The following is a 19,154-nucleotide window of genomic DNA, read 5'->3' as shown; positions in this document are numbered from 1 at the left end:
TTGACATCTCACAATGGCCTCAACAGAACAAAACTCTACCTAGCCCACATAACTGGCCCAATGACATCAATACTAACCGACTATTTTATTCTATGTACCAACCCACTTTACTAGATTGTTTCGAAGATCAAATGAGAAGGCATATAATAGTATTTTTCAAAATCTAAAGTACATGGCAACATAACTGGTTTATTGAAAAATTTCAACTCAGCACAGTCTGCTAGAGATTCTCTCTCCATCTCCTCTTCCCTCCCCCTATGTCCCCCCCCCCCCACCACTGTTGGGCAAGCACTCACTCTCTCTGTCATTCTCTCTCTCAAATAAATAAATAAAATCTTTAAATTAAAAAAAAAAAGACTATACTTTCCAGAACTGCAGTATTATTTTTTACCTTCCGTGCTGGTCATTATTGCTTCTTGAACTCTGACCTGCCCATCAATACCATCTATGAAGGTCAGGCAACCAAAAGAAGTGGTTATTTCATTTGTGAGTTATCTGGACCCTTAGGCAACCCCAAATGGGACTCAACCTTTTTTGCTACACTCAGTTGTGTATTATCTGCTAGGTTTCCTTTACACACTAAGTAGCACTGTATTGTGGAGTACAGTTATGGGGAGTCAAGTTGGATATCTTGGTTGTATTCCTTGATCCTGAAGAAAGTCTCACATGCTAGCCTCAGCGAATGGTGAGAATGTGGGCTGCTACACAGGATGTCTGTCTCTGGGCCCTGTGACACCTCTCTAATTCTGTTCTCTCCTGCTCACATAGAATAGTCTGATCTTTAGGCCTTTGCCTAAGCAGATACCCAACTAGAGAATGGATGCAACTCTATAGTTTTGAAAGACATCTTCACCCCTTTTCATGGAGTTTCCTTCTAATTTGGCAAGAGGAAGATTCTAAGTAGATGGGAACAAATATGGGTCTGATAATAGAAGCTACAGACATGGATTGTATCTGTCCAAGATAGCTAATTGATTCTTCATTTGCCAAATAACTCATCAAGGGTCAACCATGGGTCAATAAAAATAACAGGATCTTGGGGCAAAAATAAGTAAAATTAGACATGGCTACTATCATAAAATCAATAATGTATAGGTGAGTGGATGGAAAATACTGACCAAGGCATACAATAAAGGCAAATTTATACCTAGGCCATTTTATTTCTTTTAATGGTGAATTACTAAACATCACCATTAAATAAAATAATTACATCAACAACATGGATCAATCTAATGAACACAATTTTGAGAAAAATAAAGCCAGATAGAAAAAAATCTGAACATAGGGAAAACTACCTATAGCAAGAGTAATAGGTGGTAGTTTCCTTTGGGAGGATGGTGATTGGATTGAGAAGAGGCCAATGGGGTATCTGAGATGCTGGTAATATTCAAATTTTTGGCAGGGTTTTGGTTTTATGGATATATTTCGTATAGCATATTATGTCAAATTGCCCTCTGCTTCATGCATTGTTCAATACGCAAGTTTGCAAATAGGGAAGTGCTATGTACTAAACGGTGCCCCTTCTCAATTCATATGTTGAAACCCTAAACCCAATGGGACTATATTTGGAGAGGGCCTATAATAACATAATTAAGGTTAAATGAGGTCATAAGGGTAGGGCCCTAATCCAATAGGATTAGTGGTATTATAAAAAGAGGAAAAGAGAGAAATTTCTCTCCCTCTCTTTTTCTCTCTCATTCTACAAGCACACAGTGAAGAAAGGCCATTTCAACGCAAACTGAGATGGCAGCTGCCTATAAGCCAAGAGAAAAGACCTCAGGTTGAAATCACCTTTGGTGGCACCTTGTTCTTGGTCTTTACAGCCTCTAAAACTGTGAAAAGAAATTCTGTTGTTTAAGCCACCCAATCTCTGGTATTTCATTTTAGTGGACAAAGCTGACTAAGACAGAAGGTGATCAGGGGTTTGATATTGCACATATGAAATATAGGCTGGCTTTAAACTAAGACAAGTTCTCTAGTAGTTGTCCAGTTGTTAAAGGAACAGCTCTAGAACTCAGAGATGTTGATGTCTGCAAATCTATTTAAAACATATATTTGTGAGTTAACTTTGACAATGTGGTTTAAATGATGGGTTTAAATAAGATGACAAGGGAAATAATGTAAAGTGAGAAATTTCCTAAGAAAACAGCCTCAAGAAATGCCAACATTTAAAGTTGGATAGAGGCTGGGACGCCTGGGTGGCTCAGCGGTTGAGCGTCTGCCTTTGGCTCAGGGTGTGATCCCGGAGTCCTGGGATCGAGTCCCACATCGGGCTTCCTTCATGGAGCCTGCTTCTCCCTCTGCCTCTGTGTGTGTGTGTGTGTGTGTGTGTGTGTGTGTGTGTGTGTGATGAATGAAGAAATAAAATCTTTAAAAAAAATAAAGTTGGATAGTCACTGAGACTAGACAAGAAATGATGAAGGACCTGCCAGAAAGTTAAATAGACAAAAAAAGGGCTAGTTGTGTTAAAAGAAGATACAAGACCTAATCAACAGCTAATTGAGCACAGAGCAATAATGAGGTATCAGATTAGAACAGGCCAAGTAGTTTGAAAGTGAGGAAATGGAGATAGTGCATAGAAACAAATATTTTTTAGGAAAAAAATTTAAATATTTAGATTAGCAAGAAAGAGTAGAAATGAAGGATCCAATATATTCTAAACATTAGAATATTTGAAGAAAGAAAGTGTAATTTTTTGTGTGAATTTCCTGCAACAAAGTTGAGATGCCAAATACAGTGGAAGCATCACTCTTAGATAAGAGGAGGGCATTGTCTTGTCAATAGCAGGAAGAAGCACAAAATATGGACACAAATAAGTCTTTTTTTTTTTTTATGTTTCTTATCATGAAGTTGAAGGAGATCCCCTCTAAGAGATTCTCTTTTTCGGTGATTCATAGGCGAATTATCAACACTGAGCACGGAAGATGGGGAGATCAGAAGTTTTGGTATAATGGAAAAGGTTTGAAAAGGGATTAAATTAAAAAGGAGGATGTATGTTTTTCAAAGACATACAGTAATATTTCTGAGCAGTGTTGAAGGACTCACTTAAGGGAAGTGACCAAGAATTGATAGTGAAACCAAAAGACCTAATTTGGTTATATCTTGCTGTGTTGCTTAACCACTTGGGTTCAGGTGCAGAGAAATTGGGTGGTTGGTTCTTCCAGGGCTCAGATTTTGCCAAGTGAATGTAATTAAAACAGTCAAGAAAGTTGGTGATGCTGGAAAAAGAATTCTTTGAATAATAACTAATTAATCTAAGCTGAATCACAAGAAAATAAAAAGGATAAGGCCAATGTATTAGGATAAAGAGAAAAAAATCAATGGAATAGAAGTTGTCTGCAATAAAAATTAAACACATATATTTTGATAAACACATTCTGGGAGAAGTTTGTGGCCAGAATGAAATGCTAAAGATACTTTGAGAGATAGATGGAGTAAGAGATTGAAAGGAAATAAACGTGGATGACTCTGGAAGTAAGAGCTACACGAGAAAATGGGTAAATCACTTGAGTGCTGAAGTCACCTGGGAAAATGGCGAACTTCTATTCTTAAAGAGGTCTGTTAAATATTTGTCAAATTCTTTGAAAGATTAGAAATAATTGTCTAGACGCCATCAAATGGTGACAACAGAAAGCTATTAAGTGATTATATGAAAGACTTCACCATAGCTTTACAAAATATTTAATGATAATGGTGTGGGTGGGTGGAACAATACGGAGTAGGAATAACCTCAATCTCATGTCGTGTACCTGAGGTTTGAAAAAATAGTCACTTCTTGAAAATCTTCTGCCAGATAAATGTTCTCACAACAGAGGGAATCTCACTTAAAACAGGGATATTAAGAAAATACTCATAGAAGAGCTTGCAAATTGAAGGGAGTTTGCTAATGATGAAACTTGATTCCAGTGGTGCCATATAAGGATTTGTACAGTGGGCAATAGGTTGGGTATGGAGCTGGGTCAGATACGATGAAGATTTTTGGTTATGGTGTTTTAGAGAACCCAGGATAAGAGGACTCCATGTTTTTGCTGACTGACAAAAACAGAGATAGAGAAAAATGTATGAATTTAGTCTTAAAGTAGCTTGAAGGAGAGTAGATGCTAAACCTAGGAGCAGGTAAACATGTCACCTGAGGTGAAGAGGAACACAGGAGCCACACTCCTTCTGCTGGCATGCTCCCTGTTAGACCCAGAATTCAGATCACATTCTGAGTGGACTGGATGGTTAATGGTGAATCCAAATGCTATCAGCAGCATCAGTATCCATAACATAGCAGCCACAATAAAGGGTGAGGTCTTGCCATTAACAACAACATGGAGGGACCTGGGGGGCATTACAGCAAGTGAAATAAGTCAGACTGAGAAAGACAAATACCATATGATTTAATGCATATGTGGAATCAAAAAAAAAAAGTAAATGAATAAACAAACCAAAAGTAGAATCAGACCTATAAATGCAGAGAATGAACGGATGGTTGCCAGAGGGGAGGAGGGAGGCAGAATGGACAAAATGTTTGAAGGAGAGTGGGAGGCACAGATTTCCAGTAATGGAATAACACGCACAGCATAGAAATATAGTCAATGATATTATAATAGTGTTACTTGGTGACAGGTGGGAGTGACACATGTGGCGAGGCTAGCATAAGGCATAGAGATGGTGATTCTTTATGCCATACACCTAGAATTAACATGACACTGTGTGCCAACTGTACCCAGACAAAAAAATTAAATATAAGTAAATGAGTAAGATAGCAAATATTATGTACCATGGTGATGTTCCCAGTGTATCATAAATATTAACTTAACCTTCTTAACAGTTCAAGAAGGTCATACCTATCACCATTACATTCTTATGTGATGAAACTGGGGAATGAAGAAATTAAGTCACTTTCCTGGGATCCCAGAGCTAGTAGGTGGTCTCACTGGGATTTAAAAGCCAGCAATATGGTTATAGATATTTTAAGACAGAAGAGAATTTAATATATTTAAATGTCGGCCATAAGAAGTTAGTATAAAAGGTGAGGTTGTAGAGGCAGAAGCAAGAAGTCATATATAGTAGGGCGAGATGCATACTTGCAACCAGTACCTCCTTTCCCCTTCTTTTTAAAAAGGATTTCAATTATATTCCAGTAGGTGATTTTATTTCCCAGGCTTCTTTTTCTTAGGCATGACCATATGATTATGTTTCTCAAGGAGTAGAATGTGGAGTAAAAAGTTGGCTTAGAGTTGGAAGTTGAATCAGTTGGAAGGAGGAGCACTTTTATCTTCCCATCTGGCTGCTCCTTCTGGCCTTCAATGTAGACACACTGGCTAGAAGTCCAGTGTCCGCGTTGGACCAGAAGGTGGCCCTGAGGAATGACATGGAAACATAGGACCCTGGATCTGTAATGACATCCCAGAGCTGCCGGACTGCCCTGCACTCCCTAACTCTAGAACTATTTTAGAAGCGAACAAAAATGTACTTCTTATTTTAGTCATTATTTTAGTGTTTTTCTGTTAAATGCAGTTGAATATCATCTAAGAGAGCATGGTGTCCAGAAGCTGGGCAAAAAAAAAAAGCGAGGGAAATGCTAGGTACTTTCTTAGAGCTAAAGCAAGTTGATAACTGAAACATGCTTATTGATTAAGTGGAATAGGCCACTGATGAACTTAACACAAGAAGTTTCACAACCGATGGAGTTTAAAGTAAAGAAAATAGCAAACTGAGAAGAAATAGAAAAGGAGAAATTGGAGACAATTTAAGTACATAATAGAGTAGAAGCTTTTCTCTGAATAAGAATAGCAAATGGAGGGAGTCTAGCACTCACATATATAGATTTTTTTTTAATTTGTTGGTTTTGTTTTCTAATGAGGGAAAAAAATAGAACATGCTTAACTTGCTTTCTGCAATAAAATCCTGAGTATTTTCTTTGGCATGGGGAATTCTATCATCTATCTATGTATCTATCTATCCATCTATCTACCCAGAAAGAGAAGCATTTTTAAATGGTGTGAATTTTTACTTATGTGTGATGCCATAAGTGAAATTTCTGAATAAAGTGAATTAATTTAAGGCAGTTATAAAATAAATATGTCATGGGGATTTAATGTGCAGCACAGAGAATATAATTAATAATATTGTAATAACATTGTATGGTAACAGATGGCAACTAGATGTATCATAGGGATCATTTCGGAATGTATAAAAATATCAAACCACTACAAAGTACACCTGAAACTAATGGGAAATTTTGTGTCAATTATACTCCAATAAAAAAAATCAATTTAAGGATCTTTTAAATGAAATAAACAAAAATTAAAAAGACAAGTGCCACACCTTATAGCACAGATTATAAAATAAATTTACACCTGCAAAGGCTTACTTTATAGACTCTTGATAATTATTGCTAATTATATCAAAATATTTTTAATAATAAATATATCTAGTTCATGATTACACTCACTTTAAAGTTTCACTTGGCTTCCAGCTTTGAAATGAGAGTTATCCTAAGAGAATATTTTAGTAGTGAAATATCTGAAATTGAAACTGAGACCTTCATGGTGAATTTGAGAAGGAAGATTTCAGGAAGATTTCTATGGCAAATTGTTTATGTGCCAATAAATTCTGTAATAGACATTTTCACCAGCCTGCTAAAGTTTCATCCAAGAAAAATAGTATAAGGAATGAATTTATCTCATGTTCTGCTCCCTCTCAAAACAGTAATTATATATATTTTTAAAAGCCCACAATTTATACCATATGCTTCTCAGAACATCTTTATACCTAAGGCTGTGGAAAAGTATAAAACCCTTATTGAGGATAGACAGGCAATCTACTCATTAAGCTCTCTGCAGAATTAAGTGTATATATTTGTATTTTGAAATTATGTGAAAAATACATTAGCCATTAAACATTAAGGCCCTAACGGGTGCATCCAGAAGGCAATAATATACAGGAACATGATTTTCCAGACGTAAACATTATGACTGAAATGCTTTGAAGTGTGAAATAGTTTTGAAGGAGAGAAATTCCTTTTCCTTATCACTGATTCTACCAACTTTCGATCAACAATCCCTTCACTAAAGTTGCTGGAGTTTCCCCTAACACCATGTTATCACCCAGGCACTCGAGGGCATGGACCGGGTCATCAGGTCTCCTGTCTGTTACGGCCTAGCTCTTTACACTGACTACACAAGACTAAAATGGACAAAGGATACATTGACAGTGGTTTCCAAATTGAGATATAATTTCAATTTTTCTGAAATCCACATACATTTCCACTTTCAAATAAGATCACTCCAGAAATAATGTTTCCGTATGAAGAAATACTTTATGTGAAATTTTGTGTCATGGATTTTTCCAAAAGGCGTATTTGCCTAAAAACTATTACATGAAAGTAAAGATTTCTTTTTTTTTACTTTGTTAAAGTGATTACTATCCTAAAGTTACACCCAATTATCACCAACATGTAAGAACTGATCACATCAGATTTCTAAATAGATACTTTTATTTCAATAGATAATATATGTAATAAGATTTCAAGAAAATACAAATGAGAATATAGGAAAAAGTGTTTCTCACACCTCAGTCTTTTATTTTCTCAGAGACAACCACTGCAGCTGGTTGATTATCTTTCTAAAGATAATTTGGAAAAATATAAATTAATCAATATGGATATAGAACCTGTTTTGTGATAAATGCAAGAAGTAGTATATGTCTATGCAAATTTCTAAGAATACATGTCTAATAGTCATCTTATTGTACTTAATCAAAATGTTTTTCCAAAGCCTTAGATAAAACATGTCTGTCCACAACTCCCTTCATTCCACATTTCCACCACCTGCCCACCCAAAGCAGCACCCCCTACCCACTTCTGGTCACTTTTTTCTGCATTATCCTGTTTTATCTTTTCTACAGAAATTATCATTATTGGAGATAATCTGTTTAAATTAATTGATTTATTTATGTTTTTGTTACTTCTACTATTAGAATAAAAGCTACTTTTGAGGCCGGGAACTCTTTCTTTTTACTATTTATCTCCCCAGCACCTACAACAGTACACACCTGATCCTTTTCCACCTTGTTTCCCCTCACTGAAAAACATCTCAAAAATCATTCAGTCCATAGAAAATACTTTTACTTGACCACATGCCATTTCATTATACAAGCATACCAGTTTATTTGACTAGCTGCCTAATAATGGACATCTAGATTGTTCACATTATCTTGATAAGACAGACAATGCTGCAGTGAATATACTGACATTCTATACAAGTTGGCGTAGTTGTTGTTCATATGTGTGAGTATAACTGGTGGATAATTTTCTAGAGTAGACTTGCAGAATTGAAGAGCACATGTATTTTTATGTTGATATATTTTGCCAAATTACACTTTCAAGAGATTGTTCCAATTTAAATTCTCTACAACAATGTATGAATGTTTTCAAAGATTGTCATCAATATAGTGTGGATAAAATTAATTAATTTTTTTCTTATCATGACTGAGTTTGAGCATATTTTTACACATACAAAAATCAATGCTAAATTGTCCTTTTCACATTATTTTTTCAGGAGCTTATTGATTTATGGATACTATTATGAAAGTGAATAAAACAACTCATGTGCTTTATTTGACTAAATTACAATATTTTTCTATACACCCACAATTTTAATTTTTGCACATTCATATTGGTCACTTTTTTCTTTTATGACTGTCCTAGTTACTTTTGTGTTTAGAGGCTATTCCACTTCAAAACCATAAAAAATTATCATATGTTTTCCATTATTTATTTTATGGCTTCATAAGAGACACAGAGAGTGAGGCAGAGACACAGGCAGAGGGAGAAGCAGGCTCCCTCTGGGGAGCCCTATGTGGAACTCGACCCCAGGATCCTGAGGTCACGAACTGAACCCAAGGCAGACGCTCTACTACTGAGCCATCCATACAAAAAAATGTATTTCTTAAGGGCATCCCAGGTGGCTCAGAGGTTTAGTGCCACTTTCAGCCCGGGTTGTGATTCTGGAGACCCAGGATCGAGTCCCACGTCGGGCTCCCTGCATGGAGCCTGCTTCTCCCTCTGCCTGTGTCTCTGCCTCTCTCTCTCTCTCTCTCTCTCTCTCTCTGTCTCTCATGAATAAATAAATAAAATCTTTTTAAAAAATGTATTTCTTAACATAATAAGACTTGACAGTTGAAATTACCCCTTGATCTATGAGCTGCAGAACGGATATTGTATTAGTAAGCATAAAAACAACATTGATCTTGTACATTTCCATCAGAGTTTTTGAGTGATCGGATGCATTATCAGTAAACAACAATCTTTAAAGGTATCTTTTTTCTGAGCATTAGGTCTCAAGAGTGGGCTTAAAATGTTCAGCAAACCATGCTGTAACCAGATATACCATCATCTAGAATTGTTGTCCTACTTACAGAACAGAGGCAGACGAGATTTAGCATAATTCTTAAAGACTAGGATTTTCAAAATGCTAAATGAACACTGGCTTCATCTGCAAGTCAGCAGCTGCACTAGACCAACAAAACAGTCAGCCTGTCCTTTGAAGCTTGAAGCCAGGCATTGACTTCTTTCTCCTCCAGCTGTGAAAGTCGTGGATGGCAACTTCTTCCAATAGAACTCTGTTCTGTGTACACTAAAAACTGTTGTTTAGTGAGCCACCTTCTTTAATGATCTTTAGACCTTCAGGACAACCTGCTGCAGCTTCTACACCAGCACTTGCTGCCTCACCTGTACTTTTATGTTATGGAGAGGCCTTCTCTCCTTAAACTTCAAGAGTCAACCTCTCATAGCTTCAAACTTTTCTTCTGCAGCTTTCTCACTTCTCTCAGCCTTCACAGAACTAAAGAGGTTAGGGTCTTGCTCTAAGTTAGTCTTTAGTTTAAGAAAATATTATGATTGGTGTGATCTTCTATCCAGACTAACATTTTATCCATCTCAGCTATAAGACTATCTCACTTTATTTTAAGATTTTATTTATTTATTCATGAGAGACACACACACAGAGAGAGAGAGAGAGAGAGAGGCAGAGACACAGGCAGAGGGAGAGGGAGAAGCAGGCTCCATGCAGGGAGCCCGGTGTGGGACTCGATCCCGGGGCTCCAGGATCATGCCCTAGGCCGAAGGCAGGTGCTAAACCGCTGAGCCACCCAGGCTATTTCACTTTATCATTTATGTGTTTACTGGAATAGCACTTTTAAGTTCCTTCAAGAACTTGTCCTTTGTATTCATAAGTTGGCTGACACAAAAGCATAGCTTTCAGCCTGTCTCAGCTTTCAACATACCTCCCTCCTTTATCTTACTCATTTTTAGCTTTTGATTTAAAGTGAGAGACATGAGACTTTCCCCATGACTTGAACACTCAGAGGCCATCGTAGTGTCATTAACTTGTTTAATTTCAATATTATTGTGTCTCAGAGAAAAAAGAGGCCCAAATAAGGTAAAAGAGAGAGATGGGGAAATGGCCAGTTTGTGGAGCAATCATTTATCAGTTAAGTTCACGGTCTTGTCTGGGGGTAGCTCATGGTGCCCCAGAACCACAATAGTAATATCAAAAAGCACTGATCACAGATCACCATAACAAACATAATAATGAAATGTTTGAGACATTGTGAGAGTTACCAAAATGTGACACTGAGACATGAGATGAGCAAATGTTGGAAAAATGGCACCAATTGAGTTACTTGGCACAAGGTTGCCATAAATCTTTCCATTTGTAAACAACAACAAAAACAACCCCACAAACATATTTGAGAAGCACAATAAAATGAGGTATGCCTGTATTTAACAAAATCCCTACTGAATACCACTAGAGTTAATGGATTAATTCAATTAATACCTGACTCAGTGTACGAATGCAGAAGTTTTTATCTAATTATTCTCCTATTCTATACATAGACTGTTTTGATTATTTCTGTTTTCAAAAATTGTGTTAAATTATTTTAAAAACTAGAATGGATTTGTGAAAATTAGACATGCTTCCACATTTTGTACTTTCCTTTTTGTTTCCTTACTTTTATTTCCCCTATATTATTGTCTTTATTAACTGTGAAGCACAATAAAGAACAGTAAAGGAAAAAAGAGGGTATGCCTATATGTAAAAACCAAGGATGTAAGATTTTTGGTTTCCACCCAGTCTAGTGTCCACATAGTCCTTCTGATAGACTAAATAAGACAGACTAAATAAGAACTGTCTAAATGTTTAAATTTATTAAACAAACTTACACACATTTTTGTGACTTTGATCTGATTATTTCTGTCTCAGGTTTGGTCTGTAGCAGTTGAAGACAACCTTATCAATTCCTTTACCAAAGCCTGATTTTTGCCTTCTGATCAACCAACAAGACCTAAGATATTGACACACTTATGGTTTTGTTTTGGTTAATTTTCAAGAAATAAATCCATTATTCTGAACCTATAAAATTATTAGGTGGTAAAAAAAAAATATTAGGTGGTAATTTCTTTAAAATGCAATGGTAACATATTGCTTTTTATATTTTAGTGTTTAGTGATACTTGAATTATTTTGCACATTTATGATGTAAGACAGGAATCTAACTTTACTTTTTCCCATATGGAGAGCCAGATATATAGCATTTATTATATATATATATAATTTATTAACAAGGTCTACCTAACAACTAATCTGGCATCTCAATCATTTGCTAAGTTTTCATAAATATATTGATCTGTTCTTGAGCATATCATTGCAATCATACTAAACTAAATAATATTACTAAATTAAGAAACACTAAACACTAAATTAAACACTAATACTAAGCACAGCTAAAATACTGAACCACCCAGGCACCCCAAACTACAAAATTTCTTTGAATTTCAACTTTTCCTTATTGATGTCCTTTTTCCCAGGATTCAGCTCCAAGATTTCACATTGGCTTGTTGTATCTTTTTAACCTCCTTAAACTTAAACAGATCTTCAGTCTTTCCTTGTCTTAGACAAGGATACTTGTCAGTTATTTTGTAGAATGGTTCTCAGATTGGGCTTGTCTGGTATTTTCTCATTTTTAAACTGAAGTCATGCATTTTTAGGGAAAATAATACAGAAGTGATGTGCTCTCTCTGGTGCACCATTTCTAGACAAACAATGTCAATGGGCATTAGTGTTATCAGTGATCACAGTAACCTTAATCACACAGTTAAAATGCCAGAATTATTCCCTATAAGGTTACTATTTTCCTCTTACCAATAACTGGATATTTAGGGAGAGATACATCTAAATTACACAAATATCATTTTTTCTGTTTAGCTTCTGCCCCCAATTTTAACAGCTATCAGTGGATCTTGTCTGCAGTAATTATGCTGTTCTAGGGGTTAATTTCCATTTTCCTTATTCTATCTACATTTATTAATTGAAATTCTCTATCAGGAAGAGCTGTCCTTGCTCTCCATTTGTTTGTTCAGTTATTTATATCTGAAGTGATTTTTTTAAATTTGAAGTTTAATTCAAAACAATAGTTATTTTGTTGCACAAGTTGTTTACATTTTAGCCATTGAGAGCTCTTCCATATGGGGTCCTGTACCCCCTTCTATCTATCATCTATCTATCTATCTATCTATCTATCTATCTATCTATCTATCATCTATCTATTATCTATGTGTATAGATATAGATATAGATATAGATATAGATCTTCTTTCTTTCTCTCTAGCACTTCCTTATTTTCTGGAACCACAAAAGGCTGCAGTTTCAACTTGTACTTCTCCTGCCTCAGTCTTGGAGTCCTTCTAGGTCTCTAAGAATCCTTGTGTACTTTCACCGGAGAAAGGTATTTAGAAACCAGGTTATAGTGCTAAATATGCCAATTTTTACTTGGCTGTCACTGCTTCTCTTCCCTAGTGGATACAGCTAGAAAATATATTTCTGTAGGTTAATCCATGGACATGCACACACACACACACACACATGCACACACCTGTAGTTATCTCTGCATCTATTTGTATGTACAATTTTTTAAAGTCTGTATTAATTGTTCTGACTACAATCCAACACTATAAAGTTTATTATAGCCTTTTCCCTTATTTGCAACTTTTTTCTCAGATCATGAAAAATCTGGCTTTCATTATCTACTTGTTGGTTTAATCTTAGTATATAGTTAAAGTAGCTTTAGATTTGCCAACACATATCCTTGTGAGAAATAAATTTATCAGAGTACTTCTGTACAATGTCCAGTGGCCTTAGAGTATTTACTCAAAACAATTACAAAGTTACTTAAGTGAACTTCTTTCTTCCCTTTTACCTTCAGTGTGATTATGTAATTCATTTTAATACAGTTAGATGCATTTGCGGCAATTGGTTTTCCACCACTACCCCTGTATCATGGTGGTTTGTTTGTTTCTTTTGAAATTTATTCAGCATAATCCACTCTCTATGATGTGAAATTCTGTAGAGCTTTGGCAAATGCATAGAACTAAGTATGTAAAACCACAATATCATACAGGACAGTTCTAATGCTTCCCAAACTCCTTCCCTTTGTAGGAAACCACTGTCCCAACCCTCATCCCCTGGCAACCTTTTGTTTCCCATGTCTATAGTTTTGCCTCTACCAGAGTGTCAGCTAAATGAAATCATAAAATATGTAGTCTGTGGGTTTGGTAAAACGCATTTAAGATTTATTTATACGGGAGTTCTAGGTGCTTCATATCCTAGCCAGCAATGGGTATTACCAGTTTTCCATTTTGTTGTTGCTTTTAGTTTTAGCAATATCAACAAATGTGTAGAGATATACAATGAGTTTGGACTTTGATCTGCTATTCACTGGCTTTATGGCCTTGAGTAAGTTATGTAATCTCTTTCAGTTTCCTGAACTGTAAAGATGGATTCCTGATAGTGCCTGCCTCTAGACTTTTGCAAATTAAATGAGATAACAAACATAAAGTCCTTAATATTGTCTGATACCTATGCCTCAAAAGATTAACTCTTCACCTTCCTTTATCCTCTTAATGTTTTTATATTTACTCACTAAGTCGTCAAGTCGGCCAAACATTTAACCTTGAACAAAACTAGCATTTTCAGGTAAGTAAAATGATTTGTGCCAAAACCCATAGATTTTGGGCACTTTGCTACTTTTGAAATTGCTGGGTCTTTCTTGCTTATATCACTATCATTGATAGCATCTGAGCCTCCTTCTAAAATATTATCTTTTTTATTGCCTTTGACTCAAAATCTAAGCTCTATCCAAGTCCAACTCTACATCTCCTATTGCTGACATATTTTGAGCTGAGAATGTGCCTTTCTCTAAAATATTCTTATTTATTCTCAAAATTATTGACAATCATTTCAGAATTATTTTGAGAACTTTTTCAAAATAGATATGCTTACTCAATTCCTTATTGTAGTCTCTGGTGATCAGTGCAGACTTTTTTTTAAAAAATAACCAATTGATAGAATGCCCCTTCCCTTACTTCCCTTTCAAACAGTTTGCAAACCATGATTTAGGATGTGTCTTAATAAGCTATTGCATTCTAATTCTTTTCATGTCTAAACATAAGATGCAGTAATCTTTTTCCTCAAAACTATTTTATGCCTGTTATAGCAATTCTGGGAGATATATTTTCAAGCTTCTTTTTTAAATTCCCAAATGACCTGGAAATCATTTTATAGGCATCTATGTGAGTTGGAAATGTATTAATAGAAGTCCCTTAGTATTATCTGGTGGCCTCTAATTAATCTTATACTGAGACAATTAAGGGGAAGAAAATGTTTAATCTTAATCTTCTTTAATCTCTTGGAGCAACCTAGAAAGCTACAGGATAATTTAAATTTTTTACTTTTTCTTTAAGAAAGATATATTTAAGGACAAATGAGAGAGTAGGTCCCTTGATTGGATAGTTTTTCTAAGAAACCTGAATCACGTAATTTATTCAATGGAAGTGCTTCTAAATTGTTAGCAAACAAAATTAGTCTTAAATTTTTTAAATAATTTTTTAAAATAACCTTATGCCTCATGATTTAAATATAAAATTTTAAGGTTTCTAGTGCTCCATAAATTAATCTAGAAGCAGAGGGTTGCTTTCTTTTTGAGATGGGCAAGACTTCTGAAGGAACAAGTTTGGGATTAGAACAGAGATGTAAGAACTGAGATAAAGAGTTTGGTATGCAATCTGTTAAGTTTGAAATTACTATTACCATTTTAGACACTGAGTAAGTAGTTTGGAGTTACAATATCTGGGCTGGAAGATAAGTTCAAGAATTACCATCCTAAATGTAGTACTGAAAGTCACTCTGTGAAAATGAGTGGAGGAAGTAAAAAGATCCAAGAACGGAATCTTGGTACACTATACTATTCAGACCCAGGGTCTGGATGAAGAAAAGAATAAATAAAAATAAATAATAAATAATAAATAAATAAATAAATAAATAAATAAATAAATAAATAAAATAGATCTTGCAAAAAGAATTGTATTTAGCAATACAAAGGGCTACCATGACCTGACTATAGTGACTTTGGTATAGCGTACAAGTGAAACAATGATTACAACTGGTTCACAAAAGAAATTAAAAGAAGTACTAAGAGGAATCATAACTTCTGAATGGGTAAATGGATAAGTAAAATGGGCAGTATCTGGAAATGGAGAAAAATTAGTTTCCTCTTTTAGGATACCTACAGAAAATATATTCTTTTGTTTGCTAGTAGGACAAAAATTGGGAAAGGGGGAAAATGGTCATGTAGGAGACGATTGGTAGATAATTGATAATTGTCCTTTTGTAGCTAAGAGAAAATAGAATTAAGTGTAAATAGGGAAGAAAAAAGGGAAGAGGCCCAGAATGTGATCCCAGGGTCCTAGGATCAAGTCCCACATTGGGTTCCCTGCATGAGAGCCTGCTTCTCTGTCTGCCTGTATCTCTGCCTCTTTCTCTGTGTCTTTCATGAATAAATGGATAAAATCTAAAAAAAAGTGGGGAAGAAAAGAGGCCTTAGGTCATGGCACAAAACACTCAGACAGAAGGCAGTGCCTTTGTTGAAAGTGAGATGGCCAAGGAAAAGTTATCAAATAGTTATTTAGGAGAGGAGAAAAGATGATGGATGTTGGACAGCATTAAAGGCTCACTGAGGTTTAAAGTGAGACATGTAAGTACAGTAGTTTTTCTCAAGCCCCACTCCCCTGCAGAGATGTAACTTTGGAGTAGGTAGAGAATTGAATTTAATAAGGATTGGGATTTTGTCAGAAAATTACAAAAAAAAAAAAAGATGTGGTAAGAGATGAGGGTCTATGTAATCATCTTTATAATGATAGATTATGAAATTTAAGCCAGTTTAGAAAGGCATCAAAGAGGCAGAGGACACTGAAATGCTTAAGAACAGTAGATGGTGGCCCCAAAATACTGTTGGAGTAAAAGCACTAAAGAAAATGAGTAGAATGTTGGAAATTGAGATTTTAGAGTGTTTAATGATGAAACGATCTAGATTCTGGCCATGCTTTTGAGAGGGAAAGTAGCAGGCAGAATGAAGAAATCACAAAAATGAGAACTTCAGAATATCATGAGTTTTAGCAGGAGTATCAAAGAAGATGAAAGTAAGCCAGGATCCAAATGAGAGAACATTCAAAAAATGACTGGGAAAAAGAGAGAGAGAGAGAGTTAGTTGAGGATATAACTGGATGATATGACATTGAAACCTTGGATAGTGCTTAGGAATTAAAGAGAAAATGACTTGGAAACCCCAATGAGAATCAAAAGTGAAATTATCCTATTTCAAAAAGAGTAATGCAAGACATTCTAAAGAAGTAACTTGATGGATGAAGTGTCCTCAGAAGAGACCTAGATTTCAACCACTTAGATTACTGGGAAAGAGAATGATCAGAGAAGAACTGAGTATGCAGTATAGGAAATTGTTCTGAAGATTGACAATACCATAGGACTCTGAGGAAGGGTTTCGATATTTGAATAGGGGTAAGGAAGAGGCACACAGGAGGCGAATGTTGGCCAAGGGTGATGATGACCAGAGTTATGGGTTTTTCTCAATGATTGACTGAAAAAACAAATGAGATGAATCCTTACAGTATCAAGGCAATAGCAATGAGACAATATGCTTGTTATATGTACAATATGACCCCACTTTTTAAAAGATTGATTCATTTATTTATTTATTTATTTATTTATTTATTTATTTATTTGAGAAAGAGTGTGTACAAGTGGGATGGGGTGAGGACGGAGGAGAGGGAGCCTTAAGCAGACTCCATAGAGCCCCATGAGAGGCTCCATCTCACAATCTGAGATCACAACCTGAGCCTAAACCAAGAGTTGGATGCTTAACACACTGTGCAGCACACATGTCCCTCAAATATTTTCATAAACAAATGAAACATGCCTGCATTTGCATACATAAAATATGGAACATTATATTGCAATCTTCTAAGAATTATTTTTAAGAGGGAGACATAATATTGGATTTCTATAGTATATGTTTGGTCATTGGCTGAATTTTTATAAGGATTCACTACTTCCACAATCAAAATTTATAAAACTATAATAGGACCACATAGCATCAAAATATGTACATCGTGATGCCATTATGTATTTAAAAATGTAGGAGAATATAATGGTAGCAGTGATTCATTTGGAGTGATATACCAAATTAATAGCAACTATCTCTCCAGACTGGTATCACAAGACAAATATTAAACTTGCTAATATTTGAATTTTCTATGACAATCATTTTTAATGAGAAAAAAAGTAGAGAGACAGAAACAGGGAGAGAAAAAAAACAGTTCTGCTTACACATCTCATAAAATTTCTATCAGACATTTAAACAAACAGGGACGCCTGGGTGGCTCAGTGGTTGAGCATCTGCCTGAGCTCAGGTCATGACCCTGGAGCCCTGGGATCAAGTCCCATGTGGGGTTCCCTGCATGGACCCTCTTCTCCCTCTGCCGGTGTCTCTGCCTCTCTTTGTCTCTGTGTCTCTCATAAATAAATAAATAAAATCTTAAAAAGAAAACAACAGAAATTTAAACAAACGGTTTTCACTCAAACATGTTTGTTAACTATCAAATGCACACCAAATATATTCCTCCTATGCATCAGGAAATGGTAGTTTTCAAGATACTCAACATCCCTCCCTTACTTACACTCTAAACTATTATTATCCAATAGAGATGTAAGTGCGTCACAGAGTTAATTTTATATTTTCTAGTAGAATACTAAGAAATAAAAAGAAACTAATTAACATTAATCTTATATTTTATTTAGCATCATATAACCAAAATATTATCTTTTCAACATGCAACCAATATAAATATTATCAATGAGTTATTTTACAGTATTGTGCCATCCTCTGAAATTTGGTGTTTCCCTTATATGTTACCCTTATAGCACATTTCCATTTGGATGCTAAATTTTCTTTTTTTTAAATATATATATATATATTTGAGAGAGAGAGAGAGAGAGAGAGAGAGAAAGAAGCAGACTCCCTGCTGAGCAGGAAGCCTGATGCAGAACTCGAAGCTCCATCCTAGGACTCACCGGTCATGAGCTGAGTCAAGGCAAACACTGACTGAGCCACCTAGGCACTCCTGTATACTAAATTTTCATCAAATATATTTGATCTGTATTTAGAGTTGCTAAACATAGAGTTAAAAAATATGTTTATATATGTAAGTTATCCTAAACATATTTCAATGGTTTCAAATTACTGAATCAAATTTCAATGGTTTCAAATTACTGAATCAAATTCCAAAACTTATTTTACTTTATTACTTGTGTCTAAATTAATAAAACTAGTTCATTGTTTGTAGTTTTTTATTTTTATTTTTTTACTTGTAGCAAAAGCACACTGGTTTCAAAACTGTGTCTGTTCAAGTTAAATACATTTATTAACTCTTATGTCAACCCAGTCTTAGTGTTCTTCAACTTTTTTTTAATTTTGAGGGCAATTTACATAATGCTGCCAATTACAATTAAAATCTGCATGTTGATTCATGTTGGAAAATGTACATAATTATTATTGACTTGTATTATGAAGAGCTTTCATTTCAACATAAATTCATGTACCTGTTTAGCTAACAAATAAGCCTTTCCTTTCTTTGATACTACATATTTTGCTTGCTTATATGGAATGTTATATCAATGAAATATGTAAATCACACTATCATTTTTTGTCTTATCAAATATTTGGGAAGCATCCCTTTAGTTTCAAAAAAATTTGA

The 19,154-nt window shown here is 35.1% G+C and overlaps 1 protein-coding gene across 2 annotated transcripts in view; it reads right to left on the bottom strand.

Moving 5' to 3' along the window:
- Positions 1-19,154, bottom strand: part of LOC112641007 (casein kinase 2 subunit alpha' interacting protein) — a 134,717-nt gene that overhangs the window by 1,526 nt on the left and 114,037 nt on the right. Inside the window, exon 3 of one of the 2 annotated variants that reach the window (XM_025417923.1) lies at positions 7,563-7,614. The exons of the other annotated variant lie outside the window; for it this stretch is intronic. Coding sequence (XP_025273708.1) covers positions 7,564-7,614 — 51 coding nt within the window. The 3' untranslated portion in view covers position 7,563. Of the gene's footprint in view, positions 1-7,562; positions 7,615-19,154 lie in introns of those variants that run through there. 2 annotated transcript variants of the gene reach the window in all.

The sequence above is a fragment of the Canis lupus genome, chromosome 33, assembly GCF_003254725.2.
Source record: "Canis lupus dingo isolate Sandy chromosome 33, ASM325472v2, whole genome shotgun sequence".
Classification (NCBI taxonomy): domain Eukaryota; kingdom Metazoa; phylum Chordata; class Mammalia; order Carnivora; family Canidae; genus Canis; species Canis lupus.
Note: the sequence above shows the minus strand (reverse complement) of the source record. Positions and strands in the feature narration are given on the sequence as shown.